This window comes from Metopolophium dirhodum, chromosome 6 (genome assembly GCF_019925205.1).
Source record: "Metopolophium dirhodum isolate CAU chromosome 6, ASM1992520v1, whole genome shotgun sequence".
NCBI lineage: Eukaryota > Metazoa > Arthropoda > Insecta > Hemiptera > Aphididae > Metopolophium > Metopolophium dirhodum.
The window spans coordinates 4,548,275-4,568,920 of record NC_083565.1 but is presented as its reverse complement, the minus strand read 5'-3'; the positions used below and the strand labels follow the sequence as shown (position 1 = coordinate 4,568,920).

The 20,646-nt window shown below is 29.8% G+C and overlaps 1 protein-coding gene across 1 annotated transcript in view; it reads left to right on the top strand.

Annotated features, from left to right (window-relative positions):
• LOC132946171 (tyrosine-protein phosphatase Lar-like) overlaps positions 1-20,646 on the top strand; it is a 156,203-nt gene that overhangs the window by 102,597 nt on the left and 32,960 nt on the right. Inside the window, 1 exon segment of the mRNA XM_061016031.1 lies at positions 9,297-9,407. Within this exon segment, the coding sequence (XP_060872014.1) occupies positions 9,297-9,407 (111 nt within the window).

Sequence of the window (20,646 nt, the reverse complement as noted above, 5' to 3'; positions counted from 1 at the left end):
AAGCTTTTAACGTTGCCGCATATATGCAATCACAGCAGCATTTGACATTATTCCTATCTCTGTTGCCTTGTGCCTTTAGACCTCTGTCCGAACGTGTCCCGGCTGTCCATATTATATGTACGATACGGTTGCACAAACGACTGTGACAACGGCAACGACGGTGGTTGACACGATTAATATCTCGATGAAATTGTACATAACAATTTCGTAGACGCACACGCGCTGATAATGTATTACCATAGCATAATGTGTTTGTTGCGTTTGAGCGTTCTTGTTTTGATTCAAATTTGTTCGTGAAATCTGGTAACTGTTCAAAATAGGTACCGACTAAAATAAAATATAATGATGAAAATATTCTCGTTTAGCAAAACTGCAGGTAACACAAATTACTTCCACGGACAGCAGCAAATTTACGGTGACAAAGGGGGGAACTGCCTCCCCACAATCTCTCCTCAAAACAACTTTCATGAATAATTATATTTTGTTTGTTTGATTTAAACTGTAAACGATGAATTTTTTTCTTATCAATGACACAAATAAATTGATAACTGATAAGTTTGCATAATATTATTTTGTTAATATTTATAAAAAAAAGAATGTAAAAGTACAAAGTTGATATTAGCATTTGTATTGACTATTAATAGATTTATATAAAAAAATCACAATAATAATAATCAGATGTAAAGAAATATTCAACTAAACTGAATTATACCTGATATTATACATACGTGTAAGTAATATTAATTATGTATTGTAATAAATAATTAGATTATTACAATTTAGTATAGTTGTGGACTATTAGTTAAACAAATACATAGAAATAATGAAATTATTTTGTTGAACTTCATTATTTATTAAAGTATTGAAGTATACTTACCGAAATTCATTTAACACATACATTTATTAAAAACTGTAAGACCTTTATTAAATTACTATATTATTTGTTAGCTTTAAAATGGCATAATTATAATTTTAAATGAAAAAAAAGTAAATGACTTTCATCTAAGTCAAGTTACTTGTATATTATAATTAACTTATAACTAAAGTAAAATATAAAAGTAACTATTTTAACTGAACTTACATTTTCTATATTAACTTAACTACCTAGTTAAAAAAATCATATTTAACTTGCCTACTCTAGCATTTTTAGATAACAAATTTAACTTTTATGAAATATGTAAATTACACCAAATTTCAATGGTCAAACTTTTGAAGTATTTTCAATGTTCAAGTATTTATCGAATGCTTCCCCTCCCCTCAAACCTTACTATCCTGCTTATGCCACTTTCTCCGACTTTTTGTAATTATTGATGGGTAGTTTCTAAAACGATCCTAATATTTTTAACAGACTTTCATTTTTTATTAAATATATATATATATGCAAGTATATTACTGTTTAGTCATATCTTGTGTAAAACAAATTCCTAGTGCACCGGTTCGGTTGGAAATACCGGACCGTGAAAAATAATATAAGGTTATTTCTTGTATATCGACCGATGTAATTATACTGTTACATTTGTTAAATCCAATGAACTCGTTTAAATATATCGATTGTAGACACTGTGTTGTTATAACGATTAAAAAGTACGCCCGCGAGCTTATACTTTAAACATTTATTCGTATAATTTAATATATACTGTGAAATTGACGCTAATTTTTGACTCTTTTAAAACTTTTAATTGCTAATAATACATACACACACACACGCACGCACAATGTCACAATATATTTAAATATATATGTTTGGTGTAAGTTAAACCGCTAAATAAGTGCTTAATACGCTCCGTTTGTGTATAGTGTCTTGGTCCCAAAGCAGTAATAGTGCTACTAGTACTACTATTATTATTACTACTCGGTTAAGTAAAGAAACGTTAACTTTTACACGACGTCCATAATAGTGCTTTAATAACCCAGATAACTGGATTATTTAACCAGAAAACTATGCTATGATTTAGTGGTACTATATATGGTGGAAACCTATTAATACACAATATTATTATTAATTATGTTTTCCTTATTATGTAATATTTTCGTAAATTATATTAGTTGTCAATCGCAACATATCGAAGTAATGTATCTTATGCACTATATAATAGTATGTGTATTGTGTAATGTATACATTTTAGTACCAAGTAATTTACCACGTTTATCGGATTTATGTATAATATATTTTTCATAGTAAAACTTAACTGTAATATACGATATGATAAGTTTTTTGTTAAACTTCACACATGCTTTATCTCACATATGGTAATATATTTCATTTTTAGTATTGATGTTTATATTCGAAAAAACTTTAAACATAAAACAAAATTAAACCACTATATCATTTAATTATTATAGCTTTATCGGAACTTTGGTTCATCACAGAGCAAAAGTTCTGTCTCTTCAGTTTTAAATCTCTATGAACAATACTATAAAACTAATAATACGATACAATTACATTACAAAGTACATCCGCTGAATAAACAAAAATAAAATTATTTAACGTCAAACTGAGGAAATTTAAGATGCGTAAAATGTCGCTGGAGATCCTTTAAAGTCGCTTCGATAATAACTGAATATTTAACAAGACCATCACCGTAAATTAATGAACAATTCGTGAGTAGTTTTAATACTATATGCACTGACTTATCCAGGATTTCAGGCCATGTAATCTACAGAGAAAGTATCGAAGGGTCGCGTTCATGCGCGCTGTCAAGTCAATACTATATAGATCGATCAATAAAAATATAAAAATCATATGGGTCCGTGACATAAACCAGGACGCCTATAAAGAGAAATTTTAATTTTGGTAGATCATTTTTGTCAAATCTGATCCAGCTAATTACCTGCGTAATGTACATGTTACGTGTCTATTCATTCAACAACTTAGCGTGTATAAGCATATTTATTTTTACATTAAGTTACATTATGTTTTACCTACATTAAACTAACTATGATTTAAAGGATTTTATTGATATCAGAATATAAATATTATACTTAATTTGAACAATATTATAAGCATAATGTATTTGATTTTTAGTATTCTACGTTTTTCTTATACTAATTTGCCTATACAATCAAACCTATTGACGTATAACCTTCCAAATTATCGTTAAAAATTGTTCGTGAGTAAGTTCTTAAGTAGTATCAATAAATGAAAGTATATCAATATAATATTATGTAACTATTTCGGATAAAAAAAACAAGATTTAAATTACTTTGACGTCTTCTAGTTGAATGAAAACACATCAGCATAGTGAATACAGACAAAAGTTTCTTTAATATAAAAGTAGTATGAAAAGCGTAAAACCGTCATAAGCTTTGTAAAATTCTATAAAACAATGGTTTTTTATATGAAAAAGAAATCCCGTTTGAAGACCGTGGAACTGTCGAGACCCTGCTCGCGCGTGTAGACGTGTAATATATAATAATAGGTGAAATGGATGAATAAAATATGGGTATTTTCCGCTTATTAATATAAAGACGCTTCCCATCAAGATATTAAAAAACAAACCCTTATTTCCACCTTCTAACGCGCCTGACCTTTATTTTATGTACACTTTTCTGCTTGAAAAAAAAAATAATAAATAAATATAAAACCAGAGTATAATACAAAAGCATTTCACGCCGGAGAGAGCTATAGCTAGTGGGGTAGGTGTTGTACCTACGTGAAATATGTGCGCTATGGGTTTCAGAACAGAGGGAAAATAATACGAGAAAAGAAAAAGAGAAGCGAAACGAAAACCCGCGTAGTACGTGTCGAAATGTCACGTATGATTCTCGTTAAGAAGACGTTTTCAGACTTCACCATGCCAGTCGGGGTTTGACCCTTTGACTCCAAATCCTATGCGTTGTGACGATGTATTATATACGAATACTCTGAAATAAGTGCAGAACAGGGAGTAGTGTAAGGAAAAAAATTACAGATTTTTCTGAACCAACCAAATGTCTTTTTTGGCGCTGATTAAACGACTATACGAATATAACATCTCTATAATATATGTTTATATACAAGGTGTCCTATTATTGCGTTTGTCCTCGTACATACCCGCGATCCGTGACATTAACTCTAATGCGTTGGTATACATTATACAATTATTTGTACCTAACCGTTTGGATAAGACGAGCACGCCGTGAAACACCACCCTATATACACAGTAAATATACATAATATCGTGTAGCTTGTTTTTTTCTTAGTATACGCCTATTTTATATTTATATATATATAATATGTACAAGCATATATGGTGGTGACATTTTCGGCTGATGATATTCTCGCGATACGATTGTTTTTCAATTTCAATCTGCAAAGATGACGGTGCCGCAGCGGTACAAAACTATCGAAACTAGTACTGTCGCGTAGTTGCTTTTAACGTAATGTCTAAACTTTTCCAATAGCTTATTAAACTTTTCAATAAAGTATACGGGTATAAAAGTCACTGGGTTTGTTATTTTTTTTTTCGGCATATCCACGGCGCAAAACGGTAAAAAAAATAATCCCGTGATCATCATCGTTATATCGGCGCGGCGGGGATATAAGCATGAAGCGATTTACAAACAATGCTCGGGTCAGAAGCGGACAAAAAAAAACACGTGTGCATGCGTATATATATTTACATATTATATATGTATACATATACTCGCATATCCCCGCCAGGACTTAGAACGCAATAAATGGTTAATCCTTGGAGGATAAGTGTGTTTACCTCCGAAACGACGTCGTCGGCTTTAGTCCGGTTTTAATCCGTTCCGATGCTATAAATTTCGGGTGGCCGTCCTAATGGCCTCTCCTTTGTATTTCGTTTTGCCGTCTATGTATAGAAACGCGGTGGTAAACACGATAATCCAAATAAATCGGCAAACATTAGAGTTATTATTATTATTATTATTATTATATATTCAAGCCTAAGCGTAGTAGCTTTTTTATAAAAACAAAAAAAAAAAACATTTCGGTATTGTTCTTTGTCGTGCTGACGACCGACGTTTGATGAACAATGTATGAACATTAAATTATTTACTCGGTTTGATAACCGTAATTTTTCCCCTACTAGAAACGTCAAACGCATTCGAATGTTCGGGTGTAAATACGCCTAATATAAAATATGCTATATTGATATATTTATAAATTTTTGTTGTATCATTAAATTGTTGTACGGCGCTCTGAATAGGCAAAATAGGTACGCGCGCGCATTTATTTTATAGTTTGCCTAGCTACTGCAGTTATAATATAATAGTTATTATATTTTATTTATTATTTACCGCGAAATGAGGAATTAGCATTTCATGGGTATATCAATTATTCAAATTTCATAAAACTAAATAGTTTCGCTTGACAAGATCTTATTTGCTTCGGTCAGTTATACTAATGTACAAGATATAGTGGCAGTATCTACAATTTTACATACTTATAAAATGTATTTATAATTTTGGTTTTAAAATAAATGATACACGTTACGATGCCAAGCTAATGAAATTCATTTGTTTAACTGTAAATTAATAACAAAAAATGATAATTTTGTGTGTCCAGCCTAATTACTGAATTTTATATGGTTGATTTGTTACATAAATTTGTTTAAAACATGATTATTATTATTTTTTTTTTCCAAACCAATAATAAAATTGATTTCATGGAACGTTGCCTTATGATAAAACTTACCAATTGTTCATCGAGACGTGAGCATTGTGTATTATTAAACGTGTACACATACCTGGATCTGTCATACACACTGTCCAAAACGAAAAACATTTACCGTTAATATTATCAATTTTTACGTCCCAACGAATTATTGTTCCAGATTTCTACCGTTCAGTTTATTTTGAAAAAAAAATCTTTATCGTCGTTGCTTGAGGGATACAACGGAAATTACTATTATCGTTTCAACTTCCTTAAACCAAAGTGTTCTTACCTATCCTATAACCTTAATGTTTGTTTTTATATTTTGATTATTATACATATCAAAATTATTTGTTTACTGTTTGTTCCACCTAACCTACTTGAATACACTAAAAAAATCATAGGCCCTACCTATTTTAAAAAAATACTAGTAGGTAACTACATTGGTTTAGCTGAGTGCTAGGGTGATTCCCGGTAACACAATATAACAGGGAATATGTGGTAAATCATGGTAATCATACAAAAATGCGGGAACCAATTATATATCATTATAAGACTAAATAATGGTGTATTTAATTTACATATTCAAGTTTTTGATAAATTTCTTTTAAAAAAGCTCTTACGCTGCTTAAAAATATTAAACAAAAATTAGATTTCAATTGGGATGTGTGTATATAGTTGGCTTGTACACACGAAATCAATTCTTATTTTAAACACTTGAAATGCAATTGATAAATAAATAGATTAGACGAAATGGGACATACCGTAGAAAAGTAATATAAATTATCTAATGATGCAATACGAATTTATATTTCTTGGACATGTCAAAATTCTGATAAAGATTTTTGGGACACATCCCTTTATTGACATCCTAAGGAGCTTATATATTATAGTTTTAACTAGCAAATACAGAAAATAAATGAGAATCTATAGTTCCTAGTTATAAATAACAAGTTTAAAACTAAGTATATTCTTATATATCATTTATTTTTATTTTTTGCCTATAGTGTTATAATAACAATGAATAATCAACCTACGATTTGTGAGACATTTTGATTTTGATGTTGTATATTTTTCTCATTTTTGTCACAATCTAAAAACTTCTTTAAAAGAACTCGTCCGTATTATATAATATACCCATCTATCAACTTAACTCTTTTTTTCTACTAAAAATATTAACTACCTTTTATTTATACCTTATAAATTTGATCCTATACTATAGTTAAATTTTCTATTACATTTTGAAATTATTAAAATATATTCAATATTCCTGAAAATTTTCTATCCCGACCTTTACTGAAATTTCCTGGAATCAGCCCTAGCCGAGTCTATTATGGTCTTCATACTAAAATTGTATTTGTAATCGAACATTGTATTATGCTGTTTTTAAAAAACATAATTCATTAAAAATCAATAATAATTTTAACAAAATACCAACAGTATTTTATTTTTTTGAAAAAAATAATTCAAATGGTTTGAAATTGATTAAATGGGAAAATTAATAATATTATGAAATATATTATTATAAAACTATTCTTTGAAATGCATGAATACAGTTTTAATTAATAAAAAAAAAAAAATGTTATTTAATTTGACCATCGTTATTAAATTGTATTAATAACACAGTCATATAACTATAAATTATTAAAAAGTAACTATATTGTTGATTACGAACATCAAATAGTAATTATTTTTCAAATTATTTATTCATAATACATCGTACATTTATATAGTTAAAATTGTTATTAACAATATAGTGGTATCATATGATCCATTTAGGACGTGTATAGTAAGTGTTATCATAAGAAGCTATATCAAAAGAGAAAACACTTTTAGCTCATGCATAATAAACTATATTTCAACCCATAAAATTAATATTTAACTTAAAAGAAGAGCACTGAAAATTTAAAATTGTATGTTCAATTACTCCACTTAAAATATTATTATCTGGCACTTTGGAATTACTTGGAAGTTTTAATATAGTTAATATTAATTGCAACTATCTTCATTCTATAGATATTATTATTTTACTTTTTAATAATTTATTTGCAACTAATATCTGGGTTACACATAATATTTTCTTTATGGTTTTATTTGTATTATTATAAGAAGTTGATTTTTTTAGTAAAATTATTGCAAATGCCTTGAGGCAAGTTCTCAGTAATAAAGTAAAATGCGTGGTAAACATTGTTTCCCAAGTTCATTGACGATAATTAATTCTGATGCTAAAATAAATAATAATCTTTTATAATAGCTATAAAATAATAATGGAAACTTATCAACAGCTACCTATAACAATTTATATTTTATGCTTTTATACTTATTTCACAGTCTTTATTTAAATTTTAAATTGATGAGAAAATAGCAATTTTTGAATAATTATTCTTCATCAACAGTAAAAAAAATAAAATGGTGGATGCAGCAGGCGATTCATATACGTGTTTTTCCCACCGGATTTTGAGACCAAAAATCAAAATATTATCACAAATTTACACATACCTAATGTAATAGAATGATATATTATAACAATAAACATTATATTATATTAACCATTTGTTTTTCATTGGATCACCCATTTCTGCTTCATTCATTATAATTTAACAAGACAAAAAGTTCCCCCCCCCCCCCCCCCGTAAATTACAAGGTGCCATAAATATAGTTATTTCAGTACTATACCTAACTATTACAAAGTGATTCTTTTATCACGAAACACTCATTATTTCAAAAGTATAAATGTTTTTGAAAATATTTTTTTACATAGTTTCAAGTTGTCATTCAAAAAAGTAAAAATTATAAGGGTAATAAAAATTTAAAAATATCATTTTTTAGTAAAAATGTTGTTTTTTGACAACTTGAAACTATGTAAAAAAGTATTTTCAAAAACATTAATACTTTTTGAAATAATGAGTGGTTTATGATAAAATAAATCACCTTGTATAGCGACCGAATTCATTTTATTTCATTATTATCTATGTCTATTATATACGTATGCGTAGTCTCTACTCGGTGGTACTGTCTCTGGACATTCATCATGTATGTAATAATAATAACGATAACTATGTCATAGGTGTAATTGAGAGAAATCCTAAACGAATAAGTGATCGGCAACAAAAACCGTCCGTCCGGTTGACTATTATTATAATATTATTTGAAGGGTCGGTCGTTATATTTGCGTCGACCGTTGGGGTCGGACTCCGCCACATATAAACGCCGATGATGTCCGCTCCGTGATGCGGGCAAAATGGACGGTTGATGGCAGCTCACGGGTGGAGAGGACGGTGGCGGGATAGACTACAAGGGAGGTCGAGGTCGCGATAATCGAAAATATGGTCCTGCCACAGCCGATGCTTTCCGATAGCTTTATGTGTGTGTGTGTGTGTAGTATGTAGATATGGTCGGTGGGGGGTAAACTGCGACGGGCGCCTGTCGGGCAGTAAAAACGCGACCGGAAATCGTAAAACCCTATATATATTATATATTATTTTGAGAGCTGTTCCTCTCTGCCCCGTTATTATTATTATATTACACGAGTCCTCGACGTTTATCAAACATCATGTTCTCCATCCCTAATGGTTTCACCTTTTCCCCTCGAACTCGAGGCCACCCCAAACTACACATATATCGTCGTGACGAGAAGAAAATAGAAATATTTCAAACACTATAAATAATGTGCTTGTATGTTTATTTTGCGTTTCAGGTGCTTTGCAGATCAGCGACAGTCAGGAAACGGACCAGGGAAAATATGAATGCGTGGCGGAGAACACTGTGGGCACACAACATGCTACGACCATGCAACTGTGGGTCAGAGGTGAGTGCCATAATTTCTTTTTTTTGTTGCTATTATTATTATTTTCTTTTTTTTTTTTGTGTATGTTTTGTTATTATATTTTCGTTCGGACTACCGAGCAGACTACTTGCTGTATATGTTCTGTGTTATACCTATACGCATTTTTTAACGAAAACCCAATTGTGCGTAAAAACAAAGAACAAACTAGAAAACTGAAATCGCATTATTTTCCATTCATTTGTTGTTTCTTTTTCTTTTTTCATTCAACGGGATCTGTGCACATTTTTTTTAACTTTTATATTAAATGTAATTTACGATTCCGACCTACGGGCACGTACAGGTAAACGGGACCAAACGAATTTATGATGTCCCAGGACGATATACCCTTCGCGAGGTTACTGTTAATTAATTAGGTTAATTGTGAAACATTAGCGTGAGGTCGCTGTCAGGAAGAGGGGGGGGGGGGGCTGGTATGGCGGCAGGCGTGAACCGTCGGATGTTTCATTCAATTTCCTCTGACGTTGTTGCGATAAACCAAAATATTTCCGTAAAGATCGACTAATTCGCATCAACAAAAGAATGTTATCTGGACCAAATATACAACGAATAAGAACATGTATACATATATTATTAAAAAAAAAAATACGTTATTCGTGCAGTTATTTTGGAGTTGTATGTATCGAAATTGTATGTAAAATAAAACATTAAACTGGAAAAGTATTTACTTACTATAAATACAAAGTATTAATGATTATTTTTTACTATACTTTATTAAAATAATTAAATGTCTATAAAGTAAAATTTTTAAATTTTAATCTAAACTGATTAATGTATCAACGCAGAATCACGTGTTATTGTAACAACACGTATCACCTATTATTATAGTTATTTTATTTTATAGCATAGAGAAATAATTGAATTTGAAAAATAATTCATTGTAAAACGCTGTGTAGGCAGTTAATAATTATTTTTTTCTCAAAATTAGAGTGAAATTATTTTTTGAAGTATCGTCTACCTAGATAGAATTGCTGATTTATAAATATGTTACATAAAGCTTTTTTTGCAATGTAACCAAATGTACCTATTTATTATTTACAGAAAAGGGTAATACAAATTAAATTAAAAAAACCACAGCATTTTTTCACACATTAGTACATTCATTCTTTTGGAAATTAAATTTTAAACAATTTTGAAATCCATTAGTAGTAACTCACCTCTATTTTATCGTGATTCTTAGAAAAAGTTTATCAGTAGTTTTAACTTTTTCCATTCTCTATAGAGTAAATAAATGGTAGTCATTATTTCTGAATATATATGGTGGGTACATTTTTTTACACAATTTAAAAAAAATGTTCAAAGTTATTAAAATATTTTGTTACAAATTATTTGGGGAGAACTTTCTAAATGTTTTACAAGTGATCACTTAAACACTTATAAAATATTTAAGACAACTTTCAAGTCTCAACCATTATAGAACGATAAAAAAAGTTCAATAATTGTTGTTCACTGCTCATAGGAAAAAGTTTATCGGAAACCATTAAAGATTTGCGAAAAAAAAATAGTTGATTAATTTTACGATTTATAGCGTGTGCTCTCTTATTGGATAAATCTTATGATATATTTTTTTTCATCCATTTTATACTTTCTATAGGCTTACTTTTAGTACTATAGGTTTTTACGATGATGTGTTTTTTTGTCTTCATCAAACACCGTTTTCGCCTATAAAATGAACCCAAAAGAATTTCAGGTGTGCTGTATCTGAAAATTATGATATCACATTAAGAATTCAACGAAGATTTACTAAGTTTTTAGAAAAAAGTGGGCAAGTGGGTGTCGCTCTAGTGTACAGTAGGTTACAAGTGGGTCACTGTAATGGATGGTATTAAATTTGAATTCAATGATATAAAATCATTGTATACGAAAAACGATTCTGAGCGAAAACGGTCAGTCAGCCTACGATATTACCAAGTATATTTGATGATATTATTGTGAATAAAGTAATTTATATATAACCTATTTACGTATATTGAACTTTAAATGCTTATAAAAAATAATTGTGCCTATGTATTTTTAATATTTTTCAACAACTATTGTAAAAATATATCAGAAGCCTTGTATTTAAGCTTTTTTTGCTCAACAAATAAAATTGTCTTCACAATTTACTATAGAAAAAAACTACAAACATTGAAAACTGACAGTGTCCGTAAACAGCTCAATAAGAGTCAAAATATTTTAATTGTATGGCGTATAGAAAATGAAAATATAAACATTCAGTGAAATTTTTAATTAATATGTATCTACAGTTATTCGTTTTTGAATTACAACAAAATAACAAAATCGCTACATGTGAAATCGAGTGAATATCCAACCTTGTAAAAATATAAACGTCAAACGCTCATAAAAATTTAATTTGATTCTTTGTAGACATTTTTTTTTTTTGATATAGGTGGACAAACTTATGAGGAATCTTGTATTAAATTTTCAAATCTTAAATTTAAAAAGAAAAGCTTTTATAAATTTCCAACTCAAAATAATTTGCACATTTTCGTAATTTTACGTGTTTTTTCAATATTTAAATTTTAAATGCATATGAAAAAATTTACAACATTTTATTAAGAGCCTTGTATTAAATTTTCAAGCTTTATTACCCAAGAAATACAATTTTATTGACCATTAAAAAAAAACTAAACAAATTTGAAACTTAAAATGTCCGTAAACAGTTCAAAACAAATCCAAATATTTTGAAAATGTATAGACTTGTATCAAGTATCTAGGGTTTTAGAGTTACACCAAAAACCAAAACCGATATTGTCAAAAACTGATTTTGCGTAAAAATTCACGTTTTTCCTTAATTTTATTTTTGTTTTTCCCTGTGCTTTTAAAAACCATTGGGAAATTTGACCCCTAAAGTACCAACTAGATTCACTTTCCCATCAGAAAGATATAATCGAAAAAAAATCTAAACATTTTTACTGTCCTAAAAGATCCTAAAAACACACATCATTGTAAAATACACGCATCGCTCCGCTCAGAATCTAAAACAACAGTTTTATATATTATGCGGTGAATTATCGATGATAAAAATTAATAACTATGCTTGCTTATGCCAAGGCTAGATCCATAACCATCACCTCCAGTCGGTATAATATATCTACTGGGACCATTTACTAATTATTTAATTCGGTTTAAACAGCAACCAAAAATTACTCAAGGAATTTACTGACTTACAGATAGATATATATAAACAATCAAAAATGTTTAATACCATATCCAGTTAGGATGGTATAAGCCAATATTTGGATGTATTATCCGTGTCAGGTCATGCTTATAATAATAGAAAACATTTTAATAAGGAATAAATTTAAATTTAATTATATTTTTTTGAATAATTCATTAAATAAACATGATACACTGATTATTATTCTTTGAAAAAATATTTTAATTTTGTTCACCTTTTTTTTACACGAACATTCTACTATTCTATGCCTTATTGTGTTTTTTTCATTTGGTGCTTAGCATTTTATTAAAATAATTTGGTTATTCGAGATTCAACTGTTCATATTAAATTTATATTTATACTCATATACAAGAATGAATAATTATACTACGCTATCCGTGAATCTTAAGTTTTGTCAGCTTATTATTATCGTATCCGTCGTGTTATTTTGTGTTATAACTTTCTTTATAATCTATAAAATTTAATATTTTTCCGTCCACCATTATAATTGAATTTTTTGCCTCATGTTTACTCTTTATATAACAATACAGAAACTATTAAAAAAAATATTAATGTTTTGATAATTTGTTCGTTGATTAAATTAACCGAGTATTAATACTTACAAATATTTGGCCAATAAATAATAACGTAGGAACAAATTGTATTATTTTTGTAAAATGTATATACAATTATACAATAAATCACAAAAAAAAAATCCTTATACAATAGTATAAATTTACTATAAGACGTATAACAATCAACGATCAGTCATATAACACTGTACGAAACCCAATGAACAATAGTGCACTTTTTTCTTCGTGTTCCAAAAAATTCTCACTATTTACTTAAGATACAATATAAAATCATTATACATCAGATGGCACACTTCTTTTCCGTTTTGTGTAGGTACTCAAGTTTATCGTTTAAAAATTAATTTTAACCTTTAATTTATTATCTGCAAAATATCGAGTGTCCTAAATAAAAAAACCACTCCCGTTCGTATACAGCTAGGTAAGAACTCGAAAACTTTTTTTTTATGTTACTTACTGTGTTTTTAACTAGTAATCTCTGATTGATTTCCCAAATGGTTTTACTCAAATAACTAAAAACGAACACTCCTAAACTTCGATCAAACAATCAATTTTCTTTTTCATTTTTATACGTTACACCATTGAAAAACAATCGGCATTCCACTTCTACTATATACACGTCCTGTCGATATGTATGTTTATTATATTTGTTTAACCACGAGCACGTTTTACGGGTGAATACGTTTTTATCATACACTCCACCGCGGCGAACTGTTCAATAAAACGCACTAGTTTCAATAATAAATGTGCACATGCTCGTACATGTATACCTGCACATTTATATAAGTATTTTACTACATTTATATGAATACTTATTATTATTGCTCTTATCACGCGTTATCATAAAACAAAAAAAAATCGAAACCATAAAAGTGTAACACGCGTTTACTACGGAGCACCGTTGTCCCTCGAGGTTGCCGAAATGTCTTTACGTTGTACCTGCAGTAAGTTTTTTATATTTTAAAATTTTTTTCTCTCTGCCGTCAAATTAGAATATCCCGTCCGCGTAAACTTTTGAGTTTCCGCTTCTTTTTTTTCTCCCTCTTCTGTCTCTTATTTTCCCCTTTTAAAACTCAACAACCGAAAGAAGTTTAATTGCATTATCGGGGTTGGAAAATTAGTGTAAAAAAACCATTTTTCACCGTCACCAGTGTATGACGGACAGCTATTTTGTCGATCTCGTCCTTTTGTTTAAGGAAAAAATAATATTGTATGGCAATTGGACAACATATAAACTAAACTATATTAGTAGCTGTACCTATGTCAAGCATATTAGTATGTTATGGGTATATATTACTATTTATTTAAAATCAGCGTCTACGACCTACGTTCTACTATTTTAGGTAGTACGTTGTTATTATTTACGAATCTCAGGTGTGAAGGGGTTACAGTTCTTCTACACGGTAACTGTTAATGTTGGTTAATTAAAATAATTACCCACCATATTTTTTTCACCCTTATTATTTGTTAGTGTTTTTTTCAAGTCCCCCTGAAACAGTTTTTCTAATTACTTTCGACCTGGGGTTTGTTTATTCCGTAAGCGGTTTACCGCTTAATCCGCCGATTCAGGCGGCTTAAATAAATATCGGACAATTTAAATAAGGATTTAAAAAATGCCGGCAGTTTTTCCCGAACAATAAGTGTACCATTTATACCATCTGATTGACGCAATACGTTGGTCTAATTATATAATGTAATATGGAAATCGTATTTGAAATCATTTTATATTGACATATATTGCTAAGATGATTTTAAACTGAGGTAAATATATTTACAGCAGTGTGCTGATATTAAACCCAGGGTTCTAGTGGTCATTTATTATAAATATGTAAATTGTTCATTTATATACCACAGAGAACGGGTATTTGATATCTTCTTGTTCTATTTTTGAGAAATAAAGAGATTTTTCTCAACAAATATATTATTTTGAATAGCATACCTAATTGAACACGCATATGACTATAGGTATATGTATGAAATAATTTTTTTTAGATAAAAATATACTGCTAGACATGAGATAATATACGTAGGTAAGTACTTATCTACGTATATTATATACTTCGTTAACGCTATACAACATAATATGTTAATATTAATAGAATTGTATGAACATTATTTGTTACTAACGAATCTCCGAGTTTTTTGACAAAATCATAAAACGAATATAAAAAATGTTTGTAAAAGGGTCATACATTATTGTAGATTATTCAAAAGAGGCGGCGGCAAAAACGCTACCATCCGGTATAAAGGTCGCCGTCCCGGGGAAATGGCATTGCTGATTGTGCAAGTCCACCGGAAGTGGTCTGGGTTAAATGCATGGCCGACAAGAGCGTAATTGGGCACCGGTCTTCCGACTGCCGGGAAGAAGGGTCGCCTCTGCTGCTGCACTTTAGCGGGGGTTGAGGTGGACGACATGTGTTTTATAATGTCGTCTGGTATACGCCGCCACCTACCTACTTCGTCCACCACCTATTCACGCGCGTATAAATTCAGTATCGCCTAATTGCCCCTCCCCTATATTCTCGAGTTTATGGTTTCCGAATAAAAATTATTCCGGATAGACACTGCTGCAGCAAGATACAGTGCGGTTTGCATATATATACACTGACGGCTAGTGCGTGCGTATGCGTAGATAATTAAATATATATGTGTGTGTGCGTGAGTGGTGTGTTAATTAATTAAATTCAAAAACCACTAGACCGCTGCCACCCTGTACAAACCCACTCGAAGCCCTTCGTTATTATATAATATACCAATTGTATAGGGTTGTATTAGTTTTTACAATTATGTGAATGGTAATACTTTGCTTTATTTTTTTTAATTGTATGGAATATAATATATATATATACACATACCTATATATGCCTACTGTAGCAGCGTGTGACTCAATTATATTGATTCTTACCACCGGCGTTGATATTGTATTAAAATATTAAATTCAGAAGAGTTGGTACTTAACGATTCCCGTGAAGGAAATTATATCGGTAAATTAATGATACACACCTAATTATGTCGTATTAATTTATAACTAAATAATTATTAGAGGTACTATAGTTTTTACATAACATAGGTATTTTCAACGTATACATCAACACCTCCTGTTAACGTTTTGCAAAATCAATCTCTGTTGAAAGTTAATCCTATTTTGTTTTCCCATATAGTTATATATATGTATAGTATATACGTATAATAGTTAGTTAGAACTATAGTTAAGTAACCGTTTAATTTGAAATACCGTACTTCGATTTCATTCATTATTTTTAACCATTTAACTAAGGAGTTGGTATTGCAGAATATTTCAAAATGCAAACTAAAATGTTTTATTTAATACAGTCTTATAATATAATACTTATATAATTTATTTGTGATTAACAAATAAAATATAATTTCCAAACACTGGTTACTTGAAATATTTCTGAAAGACCAAAAAAATGAGTAGTAAAATTTATAATTATATTTCATAAGGAAATTTAGTTTTGATGTTTTTATTATGAAATACAATACAAATATAATATAATATATGGTTAGGTATACGGTAAAACATCCATTTTTGTAATAAAAATTTAATATGCTAAACATAATTTATCGTTAAATGGTTTATGCCTTTTATATATTTTTAAACACGATGAGAATTATCTATTATTTTACACGTATAATAAAAAACCGTTAACACATTTTTATACTCCTTGAGCGTTTCATTTTCACCTTCGGCCTTCTCCCATATAGCTAATAATAACAATAACAATTTTTAAAGTAGACAATAAATTCTTATAGTTTTCTTACAGTTATCGGTGTCGTGTACTCGTGTGTGCTTAACTAGTACATATACTTCATGCACTAATATTTATCGTTGTTTGTGGCGTGGACACCTTAAGGCCATATATATATACATACATTTAGTATACCTTCGAGAATGAATAAATTATACCAATTAAACGAAACCCTCTAATGCGTGGTGTTGTGGCTCTTTTTAGAAATGTCATGTTGTAATGGATTTATAATGTTTTAGAAAATAATTGTTGTGGAATGAATATCTATAATATTAATTATATTCAAACATTCATCATAATATTGTCTTTTGCACTTAAGTCCAAAATTGCTGCCGGTCCTCGTCAGAATTCTCGATGTATAGTAGCGTACAGTTGTTATGTATAGTAGTAGACGATTTCGACCGGGCTTAAAATAAAAATTCTTATGCGGAATGACTCAGTGAATCCTGTTCAGCCGGCGGAGTCATCAGTAAACCTCACTGTTTAATGTTTTTATGATTGGTACTACCCTCGTGTACCTTCCATAGTCGACCGTCCAGACGGCATTACGACAACGATTAGCCCGGTCCGCGGATGCGTTCCCGTTTTCAAATTGCCTCAAACACTGCCACCCCTTAACACCACCATCCATGTGTGTTTAACTACTCACCGTGATAAGGAAAACCTACCTAAAAGGAACGGAAAATGCGTGTAGTGCACCATGGGAGTGGACGTAGGATTATTTTCAAAATCCCGGAAAAGGGCTTCTGCGGTCGAAATCGGATTACTATACGGGTTGTGGCGTGGTAATAATTAAAGAACCGAATTCCGTGTTTTTGATTACTGTACGCGGGTATAGCCTCGTATTGCGCAGGTCGTTTTGTCGAAAAATCTAGTGTACCTGCCTATATGTACTTTTGGGCGACGCCAACAATTCGATTACCAAAGCAACAAATCGTTTCACTCCGAACGCACCGCCATAAAACACCTTGTAATTTCACAGAACATTGCGTGCAATTTAGTGTCGTTGTTGGCAACAATCGTATTATATTATATTATAAAGTAACACCACAGCTAAAAGTAGTAGGAATATCCGTTATTACGAGCTGCGACGGTGCATTAATAATTTTTAAACAAAACTGTATTCGTATACACTCGTCCACAGTAGATTTAAATTAATTATTAGAAAACATTAGAACCACAGTAATTCATCGAGGTAGGGACAATAATGTACGTAGCTGCTATTGTAACCTTTTTGGCTGGTTAATACCATCCTCTTCGGAACCGACAGGCCAAACTGAATAATTCCCGTGGAACCTAAAGGTTTTTGTTAAAATAATAAAAAAATATAATATTTATAAATAAAAAGGTGGGTAAGTGGATGTCGCTCTGCTGTATAGTAGGTTACAAGTGGGTCACTGTAATGGACGGTGTTAAGAATTCAATGATATAATATCATTGTATAAGAAAAACGATTCTGAACGAAAACGGTCAGTCAGCCTATGATATTACCAAGTATATTTGATGATATTATTGTGAATAAAGTAATTAATATATAACCTATTTACGTGGGAGCCTTGTTTTCAATTTTCAATCCTTGCTATAAAAATTGAACATTTTATAAATTTTTTAACTACAAAATAATTATTAAATTATAAATTTGATAAATTTTGTCAAAATTTGAACTTTAAATGCTTATAAAAAAAAATTGTGCCTATGTATTTTTAATATTTTTCAACTACTATTGTAACAATAATATATCAGGAGCCTTGCATTAAATTTTCACGCTTCATTTACCCAACAAATAAAATTTTATTGATATTTATAGAAAAAAAAACTAAAAAAATTGAAAACTGACAATGTCCGTAAACAGGTAAAAAAGAGTCAAATTATTTTCAAAATTTTATCGTGTATAGAAAATGCTAATACAAACATTCAGTGAAATTTTCAAGTACTATACTAGTCATACGTTTTTTAATTACAACAAAATAAGAAAATGTGAATATCAAATGTTGTAAAAATAAGAATTTCAAACGCTCATAAAAATTGCTTCGCTCAGAATCTAAAATGAAATTAAGCAGTACATTAAGTTGTAACACAATAACAATCAGTTTTATTTAAAATTTAAACAATTTAATAAATTAGGTATTTTTTTAAGTACTATTTTTTTCATTTTCATCTATGGCGTATTGTATATATTATATTTGATTATGTTGTTTCAAATAAACGTCTACATCTAGTCTTGTTTTATCATAATAATAATGATAATAGGTATTATGTTATATTGCCACTTGTATAATTGTATCTTAAATACCAATGAATATCATGTTCTGTAGCTGGTTAATATGATTTTAAGGAGTGTGAATTCGGTGGAGTGAAAGTCAAAAGAGCTTGACGCTAAAATGTCTGAATCGCGGTTACTTTATATAACATGAGGTCTCTGCGCAAATACTGTATAAACATACCCCACAACATATACCCATATGTTTATTGTATACTGTATTTCTATACCGATGTTGAATCTTGTGTTAAAATTATGTAACTTTAATAAATGAAATTTGATTAAACGATCAATAACCATATATGTACCATTACTACCCTACTGAAGCGATTGTTCACTCACGTGCGCATGTATAAAATAATACATGGTGTAAAGTGGTATCAAAAATAATCTAATTGCGTGGGATGTATAATATAATATATTATGATCGTTTTTTTTAAATAACAATATTTTCAAATATAATTTTTTTTTTTTTGTACTTAGATACACTTGGCAACCTGCTTATAACGTTTTCTTTATTAATTATTAATTTATATTTGACTATAAATATTAGTTTTAGATTCTGAGCGTAATGATAAACAAATTGATTATACAATAATGTGTGTTTTTGGCCTATAGGTTACATATATTTTTATTTTCTAACCAATTTTGCATAACCTTGGCTTATCACCATAGAAACTAATATAATGTCAAAATTACCTACTTCCCATAATATAAAATTATGGTGACTACTTAATAATACAAATTTATGATTCACAAATTTTCTTCGAAGTGGAAAATATCAAGGAACATGCTTAGCTATGCACTTTTTGGCAATTTTGGTAATTTTTTTCTATTGTATCTTAAGACGCTTTTTTTTAGTTGAATAAATGCTTTGATGATCAACTTTATAGGAGGTTTCTTGTGGAAAATTGGTTCTATAATAGTTGCTACTATTGGAAGATCAAAATTTAAAATTCTCAGTATTTTTTAAAATAATCAGGAAAAACAAAAAAACGAACATTTGTTAAAATGTTTATTTGAATATTTGTATATAAAAGTAAATCTAGTAGTGTTGTCCCTTACGTCCCCCCCCCCCCCCCCACAGCCAACCTTGAAGACACCCCTCAGGTCGTCAACGGTTGTTCCCGGAACTTTTTTTCACGTCATTATAAAATATGTATTTAAAAAAAACATAATATAAGTATAACTAACTATGTAGATTATATAAGGCGATTGTTGAAAAATATTTTTAATTCTCTAGCTGTTCCTCAATCAAATTGTGACGCCATCGTATTATCCTTTGGTTCAACGCCCGTTTGCATTAATTTCGCTCCAATAGAATACTCAAAACTTTCTTAAACAACCCGGGTGGAATTCCCACATTTTAGACAGGCTGTATAAGCTGAGAGCAAATTTGACAGTGCTTCATACATCTGATGCA